The 20,962-nt window shown below is 37.6% G+C and overlaps 1 protein-coding gene across 1 annotated transcript in view; it reads right to left on the bottom strand.

Annotated features, from left to right (window-relative positions):
* Positions 1-20,962, bottom strand: part of LOC140244028 (uncharacterized) — a 130,855-nt gene that overhangs the window by 53,078 nt on the left and 56,815 nt on the right. Inside the window, exon 5 of the mRNA XM_072323683.1 lies at positions 13,875-14,013. Coding sequence (XP_072179784.1) covers positions 13,875-14,013 — 139 coding nt within the window. The remainder of the gene's footprint in view (positions 1-13,874; positions 14,014-20,962) is intronic.

Raw genomic sequence — 20,962 nt, 5'->3', positions numbered from 1 at the left:
TTTTGGTTATATGCTTTAATAGAATAAGTCCTTTTAGATTTTTTTTTAAATCTTCTTGTAATCAATATCCCCGGACTGAAAAATAGTAACATCAGTAGCTTATAACATGCTAAGATTGAACCATCTTTAATATGACGTATCATGTGTTACCCCGGGGTACCATAGTACCCCGGGTAACCGCGTTGTGTAGCGCCACCTCACGTCCACTCGAGGACAGCCAGATAAAAATGCATGCACTGTGTGTGCGTGTACATAGCCATTCCCATGCCGCTGCATGTTATACTATGCGTGCATGGAAGCTGCGATACCACTAGCGTGTGCTTTAGTGCAGTGCAGTGCAGTGCAGTGGCTAGCGCGCGCTAGCTCCAGCACCAAAATAATTTCTTCTTTTTGGCACCCAGGGTACAAACTTTTTTAAAACAAGGCAAGTGCCAAATTGTGTCTCGCCCATTCGCGTACAAGGAATTAATATTTCTTATAACTCCCAGAAGTTAATTGACCTGCTTATGACCTTTGACCTTGTGGTGACCTTCAACACCCCAAGGGACATTTACCATCCAAGTTTGGTCACAAACGGACAGAGGGATCAAAAGTAATGAGCTATAATCGAAATGCGCCATAAAAACTTAACATTGGGCCCTAAAAATTTGTTGACCCCTTTTTGTGACCTTTGACCTTGTGATGACCTTTAACTCCCCAAGGGACATCTACCGTCCAAGTTTGGTCACAAACGGACATAGGGATCAAAAGTTATGAGCCACAATCAAAACGTGCCCTAAAAACATAACATTGGGCCCTAAAAGTTTGTTGACCCCTGTATGTGACCTTTGACCTTGTGACGACCTTCACTTCCCCAAGGGACATCTTCCATCCAAGTTTGGTCACAAACGGACAAAGGGATCAAAAGTTATGAGCCATAAACGAAATGCGCCCTAAAAACTTACGTAACATTGGGCCCTAAAAGTTCGCTGACCCCTGTCTGTGACCTTTGACCTTGTGGAAACCTTCAACTTCCCAAGAGACATCTACCATCACCAAAGTTTGATTGCCATTGTAGCAACATGTGTTGAGTTACGTGTGATAAGAGAGTCTTGCAAGTAAACTTTAACATATGACCTCAAACGACCTTTGACCTTATCATGTGACCTCTTATGGCACCATAACATGAAGGTACCCCCAGTGCATCCATCACCCAAGTTTGATTGCCATTGTAGCAACATGTGTCGAGTTACGTGTGATAAGAGAGTCTTGCAAGTAAACTTTAACGTATGACCTCAAATGACCTTTGACCTTATCCTGTGACCTCCTACGGCACCACAACATGAAGGTACCCCCAGTGCATCTATGACCCAAGTTAGGTTGTAATCCAAGCAACTTATGTGAAATTATTTGTCAAAAGAGAGTCTTGCAGGTAAACTTTAACATTGAAAAGAGAGTCTTGCACATACAGTTGAAGCTCTCGTATCCGGACAAGTCGGGACCGGGGCTCATCCGGATAAGGGATTTGGCCGGATACGGGAGACTCAATGCTTTATACATGTACATTATACATACACATGTAGGTCCTACTGATGTAGCCCATTGTAGTACCACATGTAGTAATGTGTATACTGCAACCTTTTCATTGTTACACTCAGTAACAGACCCCAAAATAGAGGTGTACGTTAATGTTGGAAGTAATATGTAATTCATGTGTGTTTGTGTAGGAGTTCTCAAGGAGTTGGGAATCCCTCTTTCTTCCCGTAATTATTAAAAAAAAAAAAAAAAATCACGGCGAGATTGCGTCCGTATAATAGAGAGATCGGGATAAAGGGAGGCCGGATAAGAGAGGTTCAACTGTACTATATATATATATATGACCTCAAATGACCTTTGACATCATCACATGACCTCCGACAACACCATAACATGAAGATACCCCTAGTGCTTCTATCACTCAAGTGTGGCTGCCATTGCTGTAACAGTTGCCAAGTTATGCATCATAAGAGAGTCTTGCAGGTAAACATTTGTGACGGACGACGGACGGACGCCATTTGGATCCCTTAGTCTCGCCTTCACCTCCGGTGGGCGAGATAAAGATAAATAATTCAACAAAATGGCTGATTTTAGTTTGGTACCCCGGGATACCATTTATGTCATCACAATTGTTCATACTTTTGTTCACCAGGTTAAGTACCTCAATATGAAATCTCTTTAAGTAATTGGCTAAATGCATGTTCAATGGCATTTTACAGTCAAAGTACAATTTTTCACCACTTTTTGTTTGCATGTCCTGTTTTCTGTACACTAAATACTTTTAAATGAATACTGTCTTTTGTCAAAACAATCCATTAACACTGTCAATACAGTGCACAACTTCTCCGATGTACGAGCATGGGCAAAAAAAAGGAGAGATTCTTGTTTCTTCTTCTCTAAAACCTCCCTGCTTTGATGCAACTCAACAAGAAACATGAATGGGAGGGAGAAAAAAAGTGTGTCTTGGCTGCACATCAAGTGTCTGCTGTACATTACATCGCATCGCCACGGTAACGCTGTTTGCACACAGGTGTACCTTGGACCCCAATCCACTACAAAAGGGGGAAAAAAAGACCCACTCTACAAGTCTATGTCATCAATGTTCTGCAATCAGACTGAATACACAATTGAGCTGAAAACGATCCTTTGCCTTTTTTTTAATCCAGATTTTACTACTATTTATTTACCCTTCATGGACCCACGAATTTTCAGCCCATGCTTGTGTGATATTGACACTTTCAGTTAATACTTTTTTGAAGATTTAGTGTAGGCCTACCCAAGGAATGCTGGTTGACTCCAACAAAAGACTAATTTACAAACATGTAAACTTTGTATGCCTAGGATTACGTGACTCCTGCAATGCAATCCATTGCACATGTATGCAATGCAATCCATTTATCTCAATAAGCATTTGTAACCAAAAGACCAAACACTGATGAAAGCTTGTAGAATACGTGAAAATATGCACAGATGGCACTCCACAGTAAGTTAGAAAATATGGGCACAGTACGAGGGTTAATGTCAAAGCCAGCTTTGAAGTACAGTTTGGAGCCACTCTTGGAGAATATCAAATTACTCGAAAACCGGAAATATTTTTTTTTTTTTTTTTGCATATTGGAGCAGATAGCTCTATCTGCGGCATGCAATTTTCGCGAACTGCTACTGGCATTCAATGCATACGTATATCAAAAGACAAGACCTTTCTCATGCCTTTCAATTTCGCGAATCTTGGAAAATTAGTAGTTTTACAGTCGATGCAAGGCATGCACTGCCTCGTACATTTCTATCACTCATTTACTCATGCTGCAAGTTACCAGGTATCTAAAGTTCTCTTTCACTTTCAGTGCATTTTTAATAAAAAAAAAAAAAAACCCTGCAAAGGACCTTGCTACTCAGAAAGATCACATGTTAAACATTATGATTCTGCTTTAACACATCATGGTACACTTCATCCTCATATTCTTTATACTTGACTTTCACGATCATCTTGGCTATATGAATGATTATGATGACAACAATGATAAACAAACAGCCCTGAAAATAGAAATACTCCTATCTATCAACCACATTTGCTACAATTGTTACATTACCTCTCTCGTTCATGCAAAATTAAGAAATTCCACATGTTTGAACATGACCCAGTAGCCCTTGAATTTGAAGCTGCAAACACAAACAGTCCTGACATTGGGACAATGTAACTTCTCAGACATACATTACGAAAATATCATGATTACATGAAACACTGATTGAGTCATCCGTAGCTATATGTCACCGAGAAGTAAGAATATGACCTTGGAAATTGATCTAAACCACTACCCTACGTTTGATTCCTGAGTAAATACTGAAGGAGTCCCTCCATCACATTGAATTTATACACTGGGTTTGCTGACCTTTAGACGTCTTCTGTATGTTATGTGAGCATAGAATGAAAACATGTGCTTTCAATAGTATGCTCTCTGCACAACTATGTGTGTGTCTGTAACTTGAAATTTTGCCCCCTTTTTTTTTTTTACAATAATGCCCTTCTTGGTTTCATTTCAAACATTGTATCATCTTCGAAGTTCACAGGACCAAACATTATTGAAATATCCATCAGGGAAATCAAAAGTTACTCTTGGTGACAGGGCATTTTTGTACGCTGCACCAAAATTATGGAATAATCTCCCTTTGTTTGTAAGACAAGCAGTTACAATTAATGAGTTTAAAGGGATGGTACAGTTTTGGTGGAGATTAGAATTGGGCTTTTAACTTTCTGTGAGATACCAAGAAAACACTTATGAAATAGTACAGAGCATACCATCGGAGGAATTCAAAGTTTACTTGATGAAAATCGGGTTTGGGATGACTGAAACATTCAAAAGCAAAGTAGAACAAAGCGATCGTAATAAAGTGTGGGTCCCACACTTTATTAGAATCGTTCTTTTTTGGATATCTCAGCCATTTCAAAACCAATTCTCATCAAATAAACGTTGAATTCCTCATGGAATTACATGCCCTTTCATATTCGATAAGAGGTTTCTCATTATCTCACCTAAAAATGTTAGAAACCTGAAATTAGGTCTCAACCAAAACTATGCGATCCCTTTAAAGGGTTTCTAACATTTTGGTGAGATACTAGGCGCAGTCAGACTGGCAAAAGATCGAGAAGTTTAAGATCGCGATCTTTAAGATCTCGAAGTTTTGCCAGTGTGACCGCAAACTTCCTGCGAAACTTCCCGCGAAACTTCTCGATCTGTTTGTGGGCGGTGCCTCCGAAGCGCGAGGTCATTGACATGTGCAGATGCGCATTGTTACGTCACAATCACTAGCCATCGGACGGCGCACTCTTGCTTGCGTGCGTACCAATGGCCCAAACTTCGCGATCTTAAACTTCTCAATCTTTTGCCAGTCTGACCGCGCCTAATGAGAAACCTCTTATAAAATATGAAAGAGCATGTAAATCTATGAGGAATTCAACATTTATTTGATAAAAATTGGTTTTGAAATGGCTGAGATATCCAAAAAAAGAGCGATTCTAATAAAGTGTGGGACCCACACTTTATTACAATTGCTTTGTTTTACTTTGTTTTTGGATGTTTCAGTCATTCCGAACCCGATTTTCATCAAATAAACTTTGAATTCCTCTTAAAATGGTATGCTCTGTACTATATCATAAGTGTTTTCTTGGTATCTCGCAAAAATCAAAAAGCCCAATTTTCATCTCCACCAATACTGTACCATCCATTTAAGGTCAGGTTAAAAAGTCATCTCTTGAAGTAATGTATTTTCTGTTTGAATTTCTTGTATGCATGTCATTTTGTAATGCGCAGTAGAGTATATTATTAAAGTAGCTGCGCAATATAAATGTCCTTTATTACTATTATTATTGAACATTATCAATCAATCCATGAAGAACATATCTGCCAAACACAATCATGGCATGGGAGGGAGCTGGAAGATTGAGGAAGTATGCACAGAAATTCACATCACAAGTCATGCAGGACTGATAAATTCATTGATGGCATACTTTCAGCGATACTATTTATGTTTACGTATCATCAACTTCTCAGATAGAGTGAACAAATATAACACTTTTGTTTTATAATATCATCATGCTTTGATTATATATCACATAATAATTGCATGCAGTTATTAAAAGATAAACTAAATTTGTAGGAACCAAAGAGAAAAAAACATGATCACAGTCACCTCTCTGCATCTTATTACATGGCTCCATTACAAAAAGGAACACACACACCGTATGAACAGTAGCTGCAATTTGCACACTATCACTACGCAATCTGCAAAAAGGGGAGTTAATTACATGTACAAGTAGCCAATTGGAAAATGAACTCGAACACTGAAATAAACTCCAGATCTGAGATACAGTCCTTGTAAGCATACTGTTGTAGTGATCAGATCTTGGGGGATTTTTTTTTTTCTTGCCTAACTGGTCTGACAGAAAGTATCATTTATTCTGGCACTGTCAGTGAAAAGCTGTACAGATGTCAATGCAATACAAAATCGGCTTTTTCACCTAACGATATGGGAGGGCAAGGTTTTAACTACAGTTACGTTCAGACGGCAGGCCCTAACCTCGAGGTTTAGCTCTTGCCCCCTAACTACGACGTGTGTCCACACGACGAATCTTAACCTCGAGGTTACGAAACCTCGAGGTTCAGCTTCTGCCCCCCCCCCCCTCGTAACTACGAGTGGGTTCCAGAGTGGGTTCCACTCGATGTTAAAACCACAATACCGGAAGTTTCAGCCCACACTGCTAATAAGACGTCTATCATTTTATTCTTTAGTCCAACCCTGTCGGACTTGCTAACAGGTACTCTTTTTCTCTGTCATGGTATGCAGCGAGATAGCACTGCTCTGATGACTTTATGCCTTTGTGAAGATATTCGTTGAAAACATTTTTTTTTAGCGTCAGAGAAGAATATAGAATACAGTAGCAAGTTCGACGTGTTCAGTTTCAGAGATCAAGCGCATGGGAAGAAAAGATGATGTTGTTGTGTCGTGCGTCATAGGTTTTTCACGTGTAGCGTATTTGTGGTGTACGTTTGGGAGGTTGACCCGGAAGCAGAGGGAAATTGTGGGGGCTGGATATTACGGCGAGGTCACTCTCAACTTCGAGTTTGTTGTTTTTTGTGTCCACACGGTGCTTAACTACGAGTGGGGACCCCCCGCGGCTCGTGGTTAGAGCGCTAACCATAAGATTTCTTGTGGCTCGAAACATCGAGCAAACCTCGAGGTTTGCTAACTACGAGTGCGTCTTCACGGTCCCGAACTACAAGCTCTAACCTCGAAGTTTCCTAACTTCGAGGTTAAGGGCTCCCGTCTGAACGTAACTAATAGCTGCTTTTAACTGAAATATAATTCCATGTTCAATTTGTCTTTGAAATCAATCAAACATAACTTTGATTTAGTAAAATCTGATGAAAACAGTTATGGGATTTAGAAGCTTGATATGTTTTTAAAAAACAATTGACCACGGTCACAGACACACAAACAAATTAAAGGTTGTGTGTCCCTTTTTGTAAAGAAAATCAGATTCCTTTCACAGACTGGTGTATTGTAGAAGTACGTAGAATAAAACTGGAAACTTCTTTATGTTGGAGAAGGATTAAATACTACAGATTTCCAGTTAATTTTTCCAGACCCCCCCCCCCCAAAAAAAAAAAAAAAAAAAAATCAACCGTAATTCTCTGTACAAGAGGAGCACATTCTCAAGTGACATTGAATCAGTTTTTCTTTTCCTTTTTTTGTTTCAAAAACTCAGGTGTATTACCATAGAATTTCATACATGATGTTGAGAGACATTATTTTTCAACCATGCTAAATCGTGTGACATTTGCACAAAAGGGATAAAGGACCTTTAATGCAGGTGATGATATAACAATTACTAGTCTTATATTGACTTGCACACAAATTTTACCTATTCTGCTATTTTTAAAGCAATTTAGGAGATTATGTTTGAATAATGGTAGTGAGAAAACTGAAAAATGAATTGTCATATGCCTCAAGATGAAGTTATTCTGAAAGTGCAGTCCAACACAACCTATGTAATAGTAATATTTGGTATTTCTAGGCTTCAGGTTTTGATGTTTTCTCTACTGCATGGCTGGTAATCCTGATCAAAATCTATTTCGGATTTTTCAATCATAGACTAAAAATTCAATAATTCATCCAAAAAGGATGAACACTGTCCATTGGAGTAAAGCTTTGATGACATCTATTCCCAGGCTCTGAAATTTACTTCAGGCAAAAACCAAACAAACAAGCAAACAAACAAACAAAAACAAAACAAAAACAGATGATAAGCCACTCAAGACATTCGTCTACGTATCTCCAGGAATAGTAGCTCCAATATGTGCATCGTCACGGCACAATCTGCAGAAATGGGAATTGTCTACAAGTGGACGACTGGAGAGCGAATCCTACAGTGAACTAAACTCAAGATCCACAATACAGTCCTTGCAAACATACTGCCGAAGTGATCAGAATTTGGGGGATTTTTTTTTTTTCTTGCCAAACTGGTCTGACAGAAGACGTCATTTACTTTGACACCATCAGCGTGGAACTGTACAGATGTCAATGTAATACAAAATCTAGTTTTCACCTAGACATGAAAGGGCAAGGTCTCAACAACAAATGCTGAACATTGACATGCCAATCCAGTTTCCAAGTTACCTTTGAAATAATAAAAAAAAAAGTATACCAGTTGATAACTGACATTCAACTGTTTAAAAACTGAAAGAAATTTCGTTTTTCCCTCCAAACAGGATTAGTCAGTCATTTATCATGGGTTAGGAGAAAACATTTGGAATTTACAGGAACATGTTCATTTTACAACTAGAGAGCCTGTGGTAATCTCACACTCAGATGTGTGAATTGTGCTGATAAATGTATTGCTCAGGAATATAGAATCCTGTCAGAGCACTTGCTACATTTACCATCTTTCTCGTGATTGAATTTGAAACACGTTTCAATACCCACAATCAAAACGCATTTGCAAAGGGCCTCTTGGATCGCGTTTCTTGCATTGTTGCATTTATCATTTCTATGTTGAGGAAGACCTTATCATTGTGTAGCTCCATTGCCCTGTCTGACTGAAGAAGTAGAGATCACATAATTAGCATGGGCATGTCCAAGCTATAAACACGTTTCAAAATGACTTTAATTTATCATCTCCACAGAAATGTATTTCTGTCTCAAATGCTTAGAGATTACAATTTTTTTCGAAATTTCAGGTTGCCTTTTCTAACCCCATAATCAAAACAACTTTGCATTTATCATCGGCCCAAATCTCCCAGAAAGTCGTTAGGAAACCTCAATTGAACACCAGAGGCGAGCGGATGAATGCATCCATTGAGAAATATGCATGGTTACTCTGTTTCTTATAGAGACTGGGTGTATTGCGCATAAAATTTATGGGGATCCACCACCCGTATGGAAACAAATGATGAAAGATATGACTGATCTGTTATCTAGGAGTTAAAAAGCTAGCATTGGGGGAGAGGTTGTAGCTGACTCAAGAAAGACACGGCAGAATGGTGCGACATGGAATCAATCCTCATTCGCTGACCACCAGGGTATATAGGAAAACCGCAAATAGATCCCGTCGGTGAGAATGTGCATCGACGTGTACGCTCATCAGTAACAGCCGACTTGCAGTGGAGATTCTTTGGCTGTGCGTGTACTTCAATACATCCTAGATCAGTGAGAAAGCTTTACACAATTCGTTTTGGGCATTCTCAAATAACGTATGCCCCCCAAGAAATTACAACGGGACCCTCCGCAATGATAACTTTAAAAACAGTGAATCAATCCAGATACAATTTCGGGGTACAAAACTATAACTCAATGCCTACATCTTACAGAAAACCCCATTTGATTTGCTTCCGTGGTCAAAGAGAAGTGACCAGTTTTGTAGAGCATGTCAGGAATCTCTTCCCTCCAAGTTCTGTCTATTGTGTTCACACACAAGAGCATCCAAGTGCTAAACTTGGAATCTACATTTCTCTGTGACCGCTTAATAACCAAATTGAATGGGGTTTTCTGCAAAATAGAGCTAAGATGTTATATTTTAAGACGATGAAGAAGCATTCAGACAATTTAATCATATTGGGTGTTATAAAATGGGTTCAAGAATGTAGCCAATTGAAAGCGCTGAAATGAGTCACGTGTGCGTGCATTAATTTCTTCAGGTATGCACTAAGAAGAGTCTCTCTTCCACCTCCCTGGCCTGACGTACGTCACAATGTTTACACCAGCAGTGCGCACTCAATCAGTTGTTACAAGTGCGTCACGCGCTACTATACGCGCTGTCAATCCTGTAAACAACTTCTAGTTCGGGCCGCGGGCTGCCACAACAGCCGGCGGCCTTTATGTGCATAACAGTACGTGGCGTACGTATACTCTTATACGTACGTACGTACGTACAGTACTTATGTGCGGGATTTCCGAGTGCGACGTGCGTAAATGTTTGGGACGAACATCTTCGGACATCTTGACTTTTGAGCGAGTGCTACATGTAGCTGACTGGTATTGACCCACAAAGGTACGTAAAATGCTGTTAGTTTTCGACCCATTTTATAAAACAAATGATGCACAGGATTATTTCGTGGCGTTAGTGAAGGTGCGGCGCTCTCTCGAGTATTGACAACGGTTGCAAACATGCACTCGGCTACGCCTCGTGCATGTCGCACCATTGTCAATACTCTCGAGAGCGCCGCACCTTCACTAACACACTCTATCCTGTGCATCATTTGTATATTATCAATGCAAAAATCTGAGTGTAATTTTTTTTTTTTTTTTTTTTTTTTTTTTTTTTTTTTTGGGGGGGGGGGGGGGGGGGACATACTGTATATCCCAGCTGGGCCAGCCTTCCCATTCCATAGTATCCCCATGCTACTGGGTTTCTAAATGACTGTATAACCATGAGGGAAATAGAAGCCATTAATCAAAAGCTACCTCTTGACCAACCAGAAATTGAGCATTATGTAAGGAATGCTGATTAATTGCTTTGATTAGTGGTTAATCCTTCTGTTTACAAGACCCCCATGAACTACTGAGTTCATAGAGGACAGGAAAGGCATTTCTGGATAAATCAAACCTGAAATCTAGTAGGAACTGTGGATTAGTTTGGGAGAGGGTGGTAACAACATCATAGGCTACACATTTATTAAGGAGATGAGACAGATAGAATAATTACCAGTAATACTGAACTCGCTTTTGGGTTTGACTTGCAAATTTTGAATGGCCTTTCATTGAAAGATGAGGCTAGACTTATGCAAAGATGTGCAATTTGATGAATGAAAACATTATTGGATAGCTATGTAAGGAGAAGACTACTTGAATTAATTTTTTTAAAAATTACATTTTTTCATTTTTCTTTTTTTTTCACTACTGCAAGAGAAGTAATTCATCGGCATCCTTGAATTTGTATATACAAATGAAAAATTAATGAATGTATTCTTTTCTTTTAATATTGCCAAATACTAGGCTTGCTGTAAAGTGGATGTACGTACTAGCAGGCAGAATTACACAAGTATATTATCACAGATGCTTTAATATCTCAGTGAATTCAAAAACCAACTTGTCTGTTGATATAAATGACCTTTTTTCTGCTCATGCCCAAAGTAGAATCACAAAACTGGATTAATCGTGTATTATGAGAAAATATGCTTTAGTGTAGGAATAACTAACTATTCAGCAATATAAATGTACTACATCACAGGATGCCATCAAACTTGCTCAAGGAGAGTGAGAGCAGAGTGAATGCACTTGTTATGGTACTGCTTCAGAGCTGCACCCAAGCGTTGTTTCATTGCAACACTGGTTCAGATCTTTTCTGCAAATGTGCGCGCAGTGCAAGAGAAAATATCTGCTCGGAGAGCCAATAAATCTGACACGCTGTCAGCTGAGTTACAATTTCTTTCAACAACTGAAGCAAACCAATCGTTGAAATACACCCGGGGTTGAGTGCTTCCACCCCTCACAAAGAAATGAAGAAATAAAAGGCAATATTTCATTTCCAACTGATTCCCTCCACCACCAACCCCCCCCCCCCACCCCTAACTCATAAAGTCATTTCAAAAGATGTCTGGAACACTGCCAATTAGCTGATGGAATATTAAGGTAGTATTATTGTCAGAATATTTGGCAATATCTTAGTTAAAAAAAAAAAAAGAAATCTGTCAGAAATTCTCAGCATAGTTTTTTGTAAAAGATGGAAAGAAAGAGATTGAAAAACCTGATGCTTCACTCATGATTTAACAGAAAAGGTAAGAAAGATATCAACCAGATCATATACAATTGTAATTTTTAAATTTTAAGTAAATTTTGGCAAAGAAATTTAAGTAAATTTTGGCAAAGAAAATCTCATAATGATCAAACATCCTACCTACAAATTTCTGCAGTATTTTTTTTTTTGCCACATAAAATAGCCACCAATTAGTATCACATGACCACATCCAGTTGTGTGTTATTAGCAATTACTTCTTTTTATATATATATCAGGCTACATGATTTTCTATGAGTTTTTGTCTTTAGTTAAAACCTATCTTGAGCTTTACATAATGCATGGAATCCCTCCCCCCCCCCCCCAAAAAAAAAAAAAAAAAAATGACTGAAAAATTCCTCATTGTCAAGTTGTTCCTTCCTACCTTGATGGAAGACCTGGCACTATCAAAGAGGATTCCCCTCAGGTTAGTCTATAGCCGTACCAATTTGTGTTTCTAGAAAAATCAGGCATGCTTTGGGATTGACTGCAAACATTGTTTGATAATGTGCACAGAAGTGATACAAAAGGTTTACACTGAGAAAAATAGCAGCTGCATATCAGGTTTCGATTGTAGGTGATGTTAATGTGCTTCACAGCTTTATCCTCTTGTATGTTTGTAATCTTTTTGAGGTATTTTTTTTTTTCTTTCCATCAAAGAAAGTCTGCATACACAAGGTAAGGAATACAAATCTGACAAGATAAAATGTGAAAGCCGTGAAAGCTAGTGAGTACGGGTAATTTCTCTTACAGCGTGGTATACTGATTTTTCTCTCTTTTTTTTGGGGGGGGGGGGAGGGGGAAATTCATTTATTACTGTTTTTGTTTTTTTACAGACTTCAAAGAGAGTAGCTATACATGTATCAGCTTTGCATTGCGCACCCCCCCCCCCCACCACCACTACCATACTGCACTTGAAGTACCAATCCACTCCAAGCACAAGCTGGCTGTAATAGAGTTGAATCAAATAATAAGATGGATACTAAAGGGGTTTCATCACAATTGGACTTTTAAAAATATCAAGAAGGTCCTGGGATGTTAGAACTTCAGAAATGTTCACAAATCAATGATGCCAACAGCAACCCCACACCCAAAGGTGGACGGGATGACGTCACGTCCTAATAAATATCACATAGACCTATAACACACACACACACACAAACACACACACACACACACACACACAAACACACACACAATACACAAATCTTCACAGATTTGATTTCCTTTTTATCATTAGAAATCATGAAGAAAAACCTGCATTCTCTGCCTCAAATTTCTGTTACTTTGCTATAACTGAGCAAAATGACATGCAAGGGGAAAAGTTTTTGATTGCTAAATCATTGACTTTAAACATGATTTTTTTTTTATTCATTTTTCTTCACATACTGAGAGGATAGATGTTAGCTGTTGCCATCATCACTCCTCCTGATTTGTATATTAATGTGGTAAAGACCAATCATTATCATTTGAAAACACATTAATTATAAGATGCAAAAACTTTTTTTGAATTAAAGGAAACCAAAACCCAAAGAGAAATGTGGATTGAGTGAAAGCAGCAGCATTAGTAGAACACATCAGTGAAAGTTTGAGGAAAATCAGACAATCGATGCAAAAGTTATGAATTTTTAAAGTTTTGGTGTTGGAACCGCTGGATGAGGAGACTACTATAGGTTATGGCATCATGTGTAGACAACAATAAAAAGAAAATACAAAGGGAATTCCACAAAAATTCACTTTTCTAGCATAATGAAAGAGCACTTGACTAACCGCTTTCAGAAAGCAGGGTGAATAATTGCTACCCTTAACATATGTCAGTATCAAGTTGAAGGAATGTGTTTAATTTTCATGAAAAATGAATTTTTGTGGAATTCCTTTTAAATTTTCTTTACACTGTTGTTCGATTTTCCTCAAACTTTCAATGATGTGTTCCAATAATGTTGCTGCTTTCACTCAATCCACATTTCTCTCTGGGTTTTGGTTGCCTTTAAAGGACAAATTGATGAAATATCTGTGATTCCATTTGTATGATGTTGCTCTACAGACATCATCTTGAATTTGGTGTAGATTTGCACTCTCAATTCTGGCTCACCTGGCACTACAAAGTCTTCCACGTAGCTACTGTCATCAATGAGAGACTGGTTCTCAAAATCTACTGGCAGCGACCGGATCGTCAGACGGTACTCCTCCTGAGGCCAAAGGTCGCAGAAGCAGTCAAAGATGAAATCATACTGTAAGGGGGTTGATGATGAGATTGGAAATTGTTTGTCATTATTAAAGTCGTATAATGTTGACTGAACAGATAAAGGAAATATTGCATTCAAAAATTTTACAGATGGTAAATCATAACTCATAAAATAACATACATAACCAAACCTGAAAAAATAATACTAAATATGGGTGTATATGTATATATATATTTATGCATATACATATATATATATACATATATATATATATATATATATATATATATATATATATATATACATATATACATATATATATATATACATATATACTATATACATATACATATGTACATATATATATATATACATATATACATATATATATATACATATGTACATATATATTTATATATATGTATATTATATATATATATACATACATATATATGTACATATACATTTATATATATGTATATTATATATTATATATATATATATATTATATATTATATATATATATATATATATATATACATGTATATATATATATATATGTATGCACATACACACACACACACATATAAATCCCAACAGATGATTGGTTTGACACAACACTGTCATTAGAGGTAAAGTGTCAGTGATGAAAAATGTCAGAAGGAAAAATGCCAGTTTTAGCCATAAATCAAGTTGTTTTCAAGCTTGGGGTATAAATAAATAAACCTCTATTTCAAAGTATGCAGTCTTTTTTTTTCCCTCTCTCTCTCTCTCATCATGCTTTTCTATACTGGCAAAATAAAACAACAGCAATGAAACTTCCATTTTTCTCTTTGTCCACTGTTTATGCTGGTAAAAACACCTGTGGGAGTTTGCTTGCTGGCAGAAACTTCTATCAAATCAATCAGCCAGTCGCCTCATATCTTCCCCTGACAGCCCCAGGATGTGAAGAAACACTTTGTTCCCCTGCTTCCAGTCTGAACGCCCTTAATGACACTTTGCCATGCACAAGCATATAATCTCAAAAATAAGAAAATGTTAGCTACCATAATATCTGCAATTCATTTTGATCTAATCATAAAGGAAACTGATGACTGGGCAAGGAATTAAGAGTGAATATGATGTCATACAGATGACAGTAACATCGGCCATCTTGCTCACCAGACTACAGAGTTACACGCAAAACAAAAATTATTCTTTATTGTGTAAACATATTAACCAAGATTTGAACCTGTTGAGGAAGACGAGTCCCAATACTACTCAGGCAGGTGTCTATGGGAAATGCGTTTTAAAGCAAAATCAGTACATTCTCAATGGGATAAAAAAAAGTCTGTCTATAGCTCTTAGACTAATTCTTGGGAGTAACACACTAGTTCTTTTCACAAGAGGACAAGTTGCTTAGATAGAATGCAAACAGGTCAGTGAAAAGTTCATGCCTGTGTGATGAAAGTTTATAACTATTCATATTCATAATAAATCACAGCTCTTGCAATCCCAGATTCAACATAACCAATTTCAAATGCCATCAAAAGCAGGCTTCAGAAGGTGGGATTTATGAGAAATCATTTTTTTTTATTTTTTATAGTTTTGGCCAGGTAAAACTTTGAAAAAAAGAGAAATTTTATATAAATATAAACATACAACTTCTCTAGATTTACTAGAGAGCATAGTCTTTCCCTGCAGAAGACAATGCATCAATACACACTGTCCTTTAATTCACCTTTCCCTGTGGCTGAGTCAATGAAAAAAAAAGTGCTTCCCACAAGCCCACAAGGCAATATGACATTTGATAGTAACATTACAAAACATAGGCTTATATATATTACAAGAAAACACTGCACAAGTGAAGTCTTGGAATGAAAAATGACCAAACCAGCTATTTTTAGAGTCCAACCAACACCCAGTTGGAAGACCTAGTGGCATTCACGTGGATATATTGCATTTCACAAATACATGCTTCAATCACAGCCCCACAGAAAAGCATTCACACTGTTCATTGCATTTACCCACATCTTCTTACAGCTACATGTGCCTTTGTATCGAGAGTGCTTCCAAATCAGAATGAATTCCTCATTCAGGAAATTTCTCCTTTTCAAGACAGCAATGCAGAGGCGACGATGATATTTTCAGAAAAATGACAATAAAATTTTGCCATCTCTTCACTGTGAAATGAGAGAAGCAATAAAACTGAACTTTGAGAGACACTTTCACTCTGATTCCAACACTTAATGCTTTTCAGGAGAGACAAATCTAAGAGAATGATACGAAAAGCCCTTTTTAAAGTGCACACTGGAATATGTAAAATTTACACATCATATACAATTGTTTTCTGTGGGTTTGCCTGTTTGTTTAAATATTTAACATGGCACATAGTCAAGCGGCTGACAAGCATTAAATGCTTGCCTACGCTTGATTACCATAGCTCACGAGCAATAACATAGTGGTGAACGAGCAGAACTTTTACTGAAGAGAGGTATACATGACAACATGATGTGATGCACTGCATGTACAGGTGTATCCAGTTGCGTAACTTCATTTGTCTCAAAGTAACACAGGTAAAATAAAAAATGTATTTTTTTTTCTATCATTTAAGAAATGACTTTAAAAGAAAGTAATACAGCTCACCACATGTGTTTAGAAAGAACACAATCTAATTACAGTTCGACCTCGATTATCCGGCCTCCTTTTATCCGGAAATCTCTATTATCCGGACACATTCACACAGTGAAGGACCTTTTTTTTTTCATCCAAAAATTGAGAAAAAACAGTGACTTTCATGGATCTATTTAATCAATTTCACAAGATGTGCATGATAGGTTTCTCAATATCTAATGAGGTAAAACATGTATGATTTTCACATAAAGATATACTTTATTTTTGTGAAGAAGGGACTACAATTTTGCGCAGGCTAGCATAGATGACACCGCTGTTGCGGGGTACGCTACCCGCCTAGCTGCCAGTGCACTGGGAGCTATATACATTAACACTGTGTCTCCCATATCCGGCCAATTCGCTTATCCGAATGAGCGCCGGTCCCGACATGGCCGAATAATCGAAGTCGAACTGTATTGCAATATCTCATTTGATCAAGGGCTGTCTTCACAAAGCATGCTAATGATTTGCGAAGGGTGTGAAAGTAAAAAAAAAAAAAATGGCAAAGTCCAACATTTGTATTTTAGTCTGGCCAAGATCACCAAACCTGCACAGGGGTTCAGAAGTATTCTCAGCTGTTGAGAAAGGAAGAAGGAAGGAGAATGGGACACGAATTTATTTGACTTCAGCTCTCCTTGGAAACATGTTACCCTGTGAATGTGATTATTGGAGCACATTTGCATTGTTCACATTTTAGGGTGCGTGCTCGTGATTAGCCATAGTTCAGTAATGGCACGCATGATTATTGGCACATACTCCGTGAGAACTATGCACAAACTGCACAAGAATGGTTTTTGGCTCCATTGTTTGGTCATACTGAGAGAAAAACTTCCGCAAATGTTGAACTATGCCTCTTTTTTTTATGACATTTGCATCCTCCGCAAATCATTTGCTAGTGCAGTGAAAACAACCCCATAAGATTATTACTGGGTCAGTTGACTAACCAATATCAGTTCGCATACGTTCATGTAGAGCCCAACCAACAGACTCAAACCCATTTTTGCCCTCATCATCTTCACACAGTCTCATTTCATTGCAGAACTTGTTGATAAAAACTTCAATATTGGTAAAAGTTATTGCAATCACCCTATTCAAAACATTCATTCTGCACCGACAAATTACATCTTTGTGATGCCATTGTAAAAGAAGCAATTTCTCAGCTTTCTCAAGTGAAAACAATTCTCTCTTACTCTTCTTTTTTTTTTGAACAAATATAACTTGAAATATTTGAACAAATGTAAACTTGTGTTGCAAAAAATGTGCCCCATGAAATGCTGCTGCGGTAATCACAATAAAATACAAGTCATGTAACATGCAATACTTGGAATGTTTCACTGACTTCTATGTCAGTGTCACAGATATATATGCTGTTTATCTCAACATTGACAAAAACAGAGTCCACCATAAATTCACAAGCTTACAAATCTGGACAGTCCAAATCAGTACATTTCGGGGCCACACACACACACACACACATACAAACACATAAACACACTCAAAGTCACAAATACATACAAGAATGTTGACATTTACTGAGATTTACAGCACCCTTTTCTTTCTTTTTTAATTGCAAAGACTATTTAAAGATTCACATTTGTGGTTTTCTTCTCAACCAAATCATAAAAGAAAGGCACATAATTCCGCACGGTCTCACACTGCATCAAATACGCCAAACTTCATATCGCTCGCCTGGCTATAGTTCAGCTCACTGGCGACACAACTGGACTGCACCATGCATATAAATCACTTGTAGATGTGGAATAACTCAAATCAGCAGTTACAGAATCTAACACAGGCGAGTGAGTATCTTCCCAATTTCAAGGAATGCTCAGCTGCACAGGGCAGTCTGCATCGCATCGGATCATGCATTGTATCGGATCATGCATCAGGTTTCAGCTCATACTATTCCCTCATTTCTGGATATGACAAGTGACGAGAACTTCTCTTTGCTTTTCCATGTTGTTGCTGTTGTTTTTTTCTCTCTCTCATGTTGATTACTTCAGGTCCTCTGGAGTATTATGCTGCATCATGTAAGAATTGGACGACGAGACACTCAAGCTATCTCCTGTCTGCGAGGTAGGAAATACTCGACAAATGGGAGACAGAATCAAGGTTTTTTACATACAAGGTAGAATACAGCTACAGTTCTCAGTGTCACGCATTGTGTGTGTGAATGAATCCAGTGCTATATTAAACATGTCTGGAGAAATGGTGTAATTCCAAATTCTTTTACGGGAGAAAGGTGAGGGGGGGGGGGGGGGGTAGGAAGAAGCTGCCGGAAGAATGGGCGGGATCGGTGGCATCAAGTACCTGATAGAGACATATTGATGTGCTGACAGAATGCTGTTTATCAACTTCGATTGTACTGTAACTGATTTACACACTCGCCACATTCAGTCAGTCTTCCCCCTGATCTGTGACTTCACATCACTCCCACACTGAGAGGTGTCACAATACAATGAACTGGGATGCTTATTTTTACACCACCTTTTGAATACAAAAATGAGTGAAATCATGCTTGAAATTTCCTCCAGCTGATGCTGATCAGGACCAACTTCTTCCTGATTTCTACTCTACTCTCTGTGCATAACGCAATGATAATGATGATGATGATGATGATGATAATGATAATGATAATAATAATAGTAATAATAATATATAAAAAAATAACAATAATAATAATCTTTTGTGAATGAGCATGAGCACTCTCATTTCCCACTGATATCAAACCTGACAACTGCATTCTGGTATTGGAATACTACATGTAGAATCATAAATTGAATTCAAATTTCTTTGAGGTTTAGAGATAAAAGTAGTTGCATCATCATCTAACTCATTTGACTGCCTTGCTACTAGCACTTTAAGACAGCCAACAATCAATTCTGACATTTAATATGACCCTCTTCCACCCCACTCCCAATGGAAAAGCCCTAGCAACATATGAATATCTTGCTCAGATCAATGATTTCAGAAAAAAAAACGAGAATTCAGCATATTTCCTTTTTCTAGCATAACGAAAGAGCTCTTTACTTACCTCTTCCAGTAGAGGGGGAATAGTATTGCCCTTATACCAGTTATAGATTGTGCAAATGAATGTATTCTTTTCATAGAATAATGAACTTTTTTTGCATTTTCTTAACATCAGTGCTCCAATGTAAGATCACACATTGCTATAGTTCCCGAATCCAGCTATTTTTAGGCACATGGATTTTACCAAAAACTTCAACAATTGCACAATTTTCCTAAAACTTCACTATTTTAATGTGTCTGAGATTTCTACACTCACTCAAACCACATGTAAACAATATATGAGGTAAATACCCCTTCAATTTGGATGCACATTTGTCAGGCTCAACATTTTTTTGCGCGCAATGTCATCGATCAATCACTTAAATGTGAATGTGCTGCATCTTCCTTTCACGTCACGGCATTAACTGCTGGCTTAAGATCGCAGATTTGAAGAAATGCCAATTCTTCAGTTACTCTCAAAATCATCTCGCAAGTAAGAGCCAGAGGCTACCGAGCAATCTAAAATGATTATAGCAGCGGAAGGATATCACTGAATAAGTTATCAAATCAACACTGTGTGGAGGACACAGTTCTCTCCATAATTTGTTGCTAAAGGTCACTCCGTCTTTAGCGTAACTTTAAAAGTCAACAAAGGATTGATATTTATATTCATCCATTGATATATTCATCCACAAGGCCAGAGAGGGGGCAAAATAGTTTGAAGTCTTGCTATTCCTGCCACAAGGGAATATACAATTAAATTGAAAGGATCTATGCTCCAACCCCTTCCTAATCTAACACAGGTTTTTTACTGTAAAGCAAGACATTCGCAGCATGAAATTTTTGAGAACTGGAGCCAACCAGCTCTTTTTGTGGCATGAAATTTTTGCAAATTGCCACTGGCATTCAATGCAAATATAATGTACAAAAGAAATTTCATGTGGAGTTTGATTTCACAATTATTGACTCGTGTGAAATTCACGAAAGTAAAATGCGCACATTTTATTTTTTGTTTTTACAGTATAGAGATGAGCAGAACACTTTAATTGAAATAAATCCAGTCTTCTACAGTGATCTGGTTTACAATTGGATTCTTTGTTTGATGTATGCAAATGAGAGAGCTATTCATGTCATAACCTCACAATTTTCCATAGATCATATACAAAACATGAAGAAAATTTAATGTTTCTGTCATTGAAGTCTGAAACATGATGTTATACCTGGTTGAATAACTGAAGAATCATTAGGTGATACGCTATCAGCGTATCACCTATTGTGATTGTCAAAATCTCTCTTTATTTTTTTTTTATTCTTCTTTCTTTCTGGACAATTT

Source organism: Diadema setosum, chromosome 2 (genome assembly GCF_964275005.1).
Source record: "Diadema setosum chromosome 2, eeDiaSeto1, whole genome shotgun sequence".
NCBI lineage: Eukaryota > Metazoa > Echinodermata > Echinoidea > Diadematoida > Diadematidae > Diadema > Diadema setosum.
This window is presented reverse-complemented; position numbering and strand designations above follow the sequence as displayed.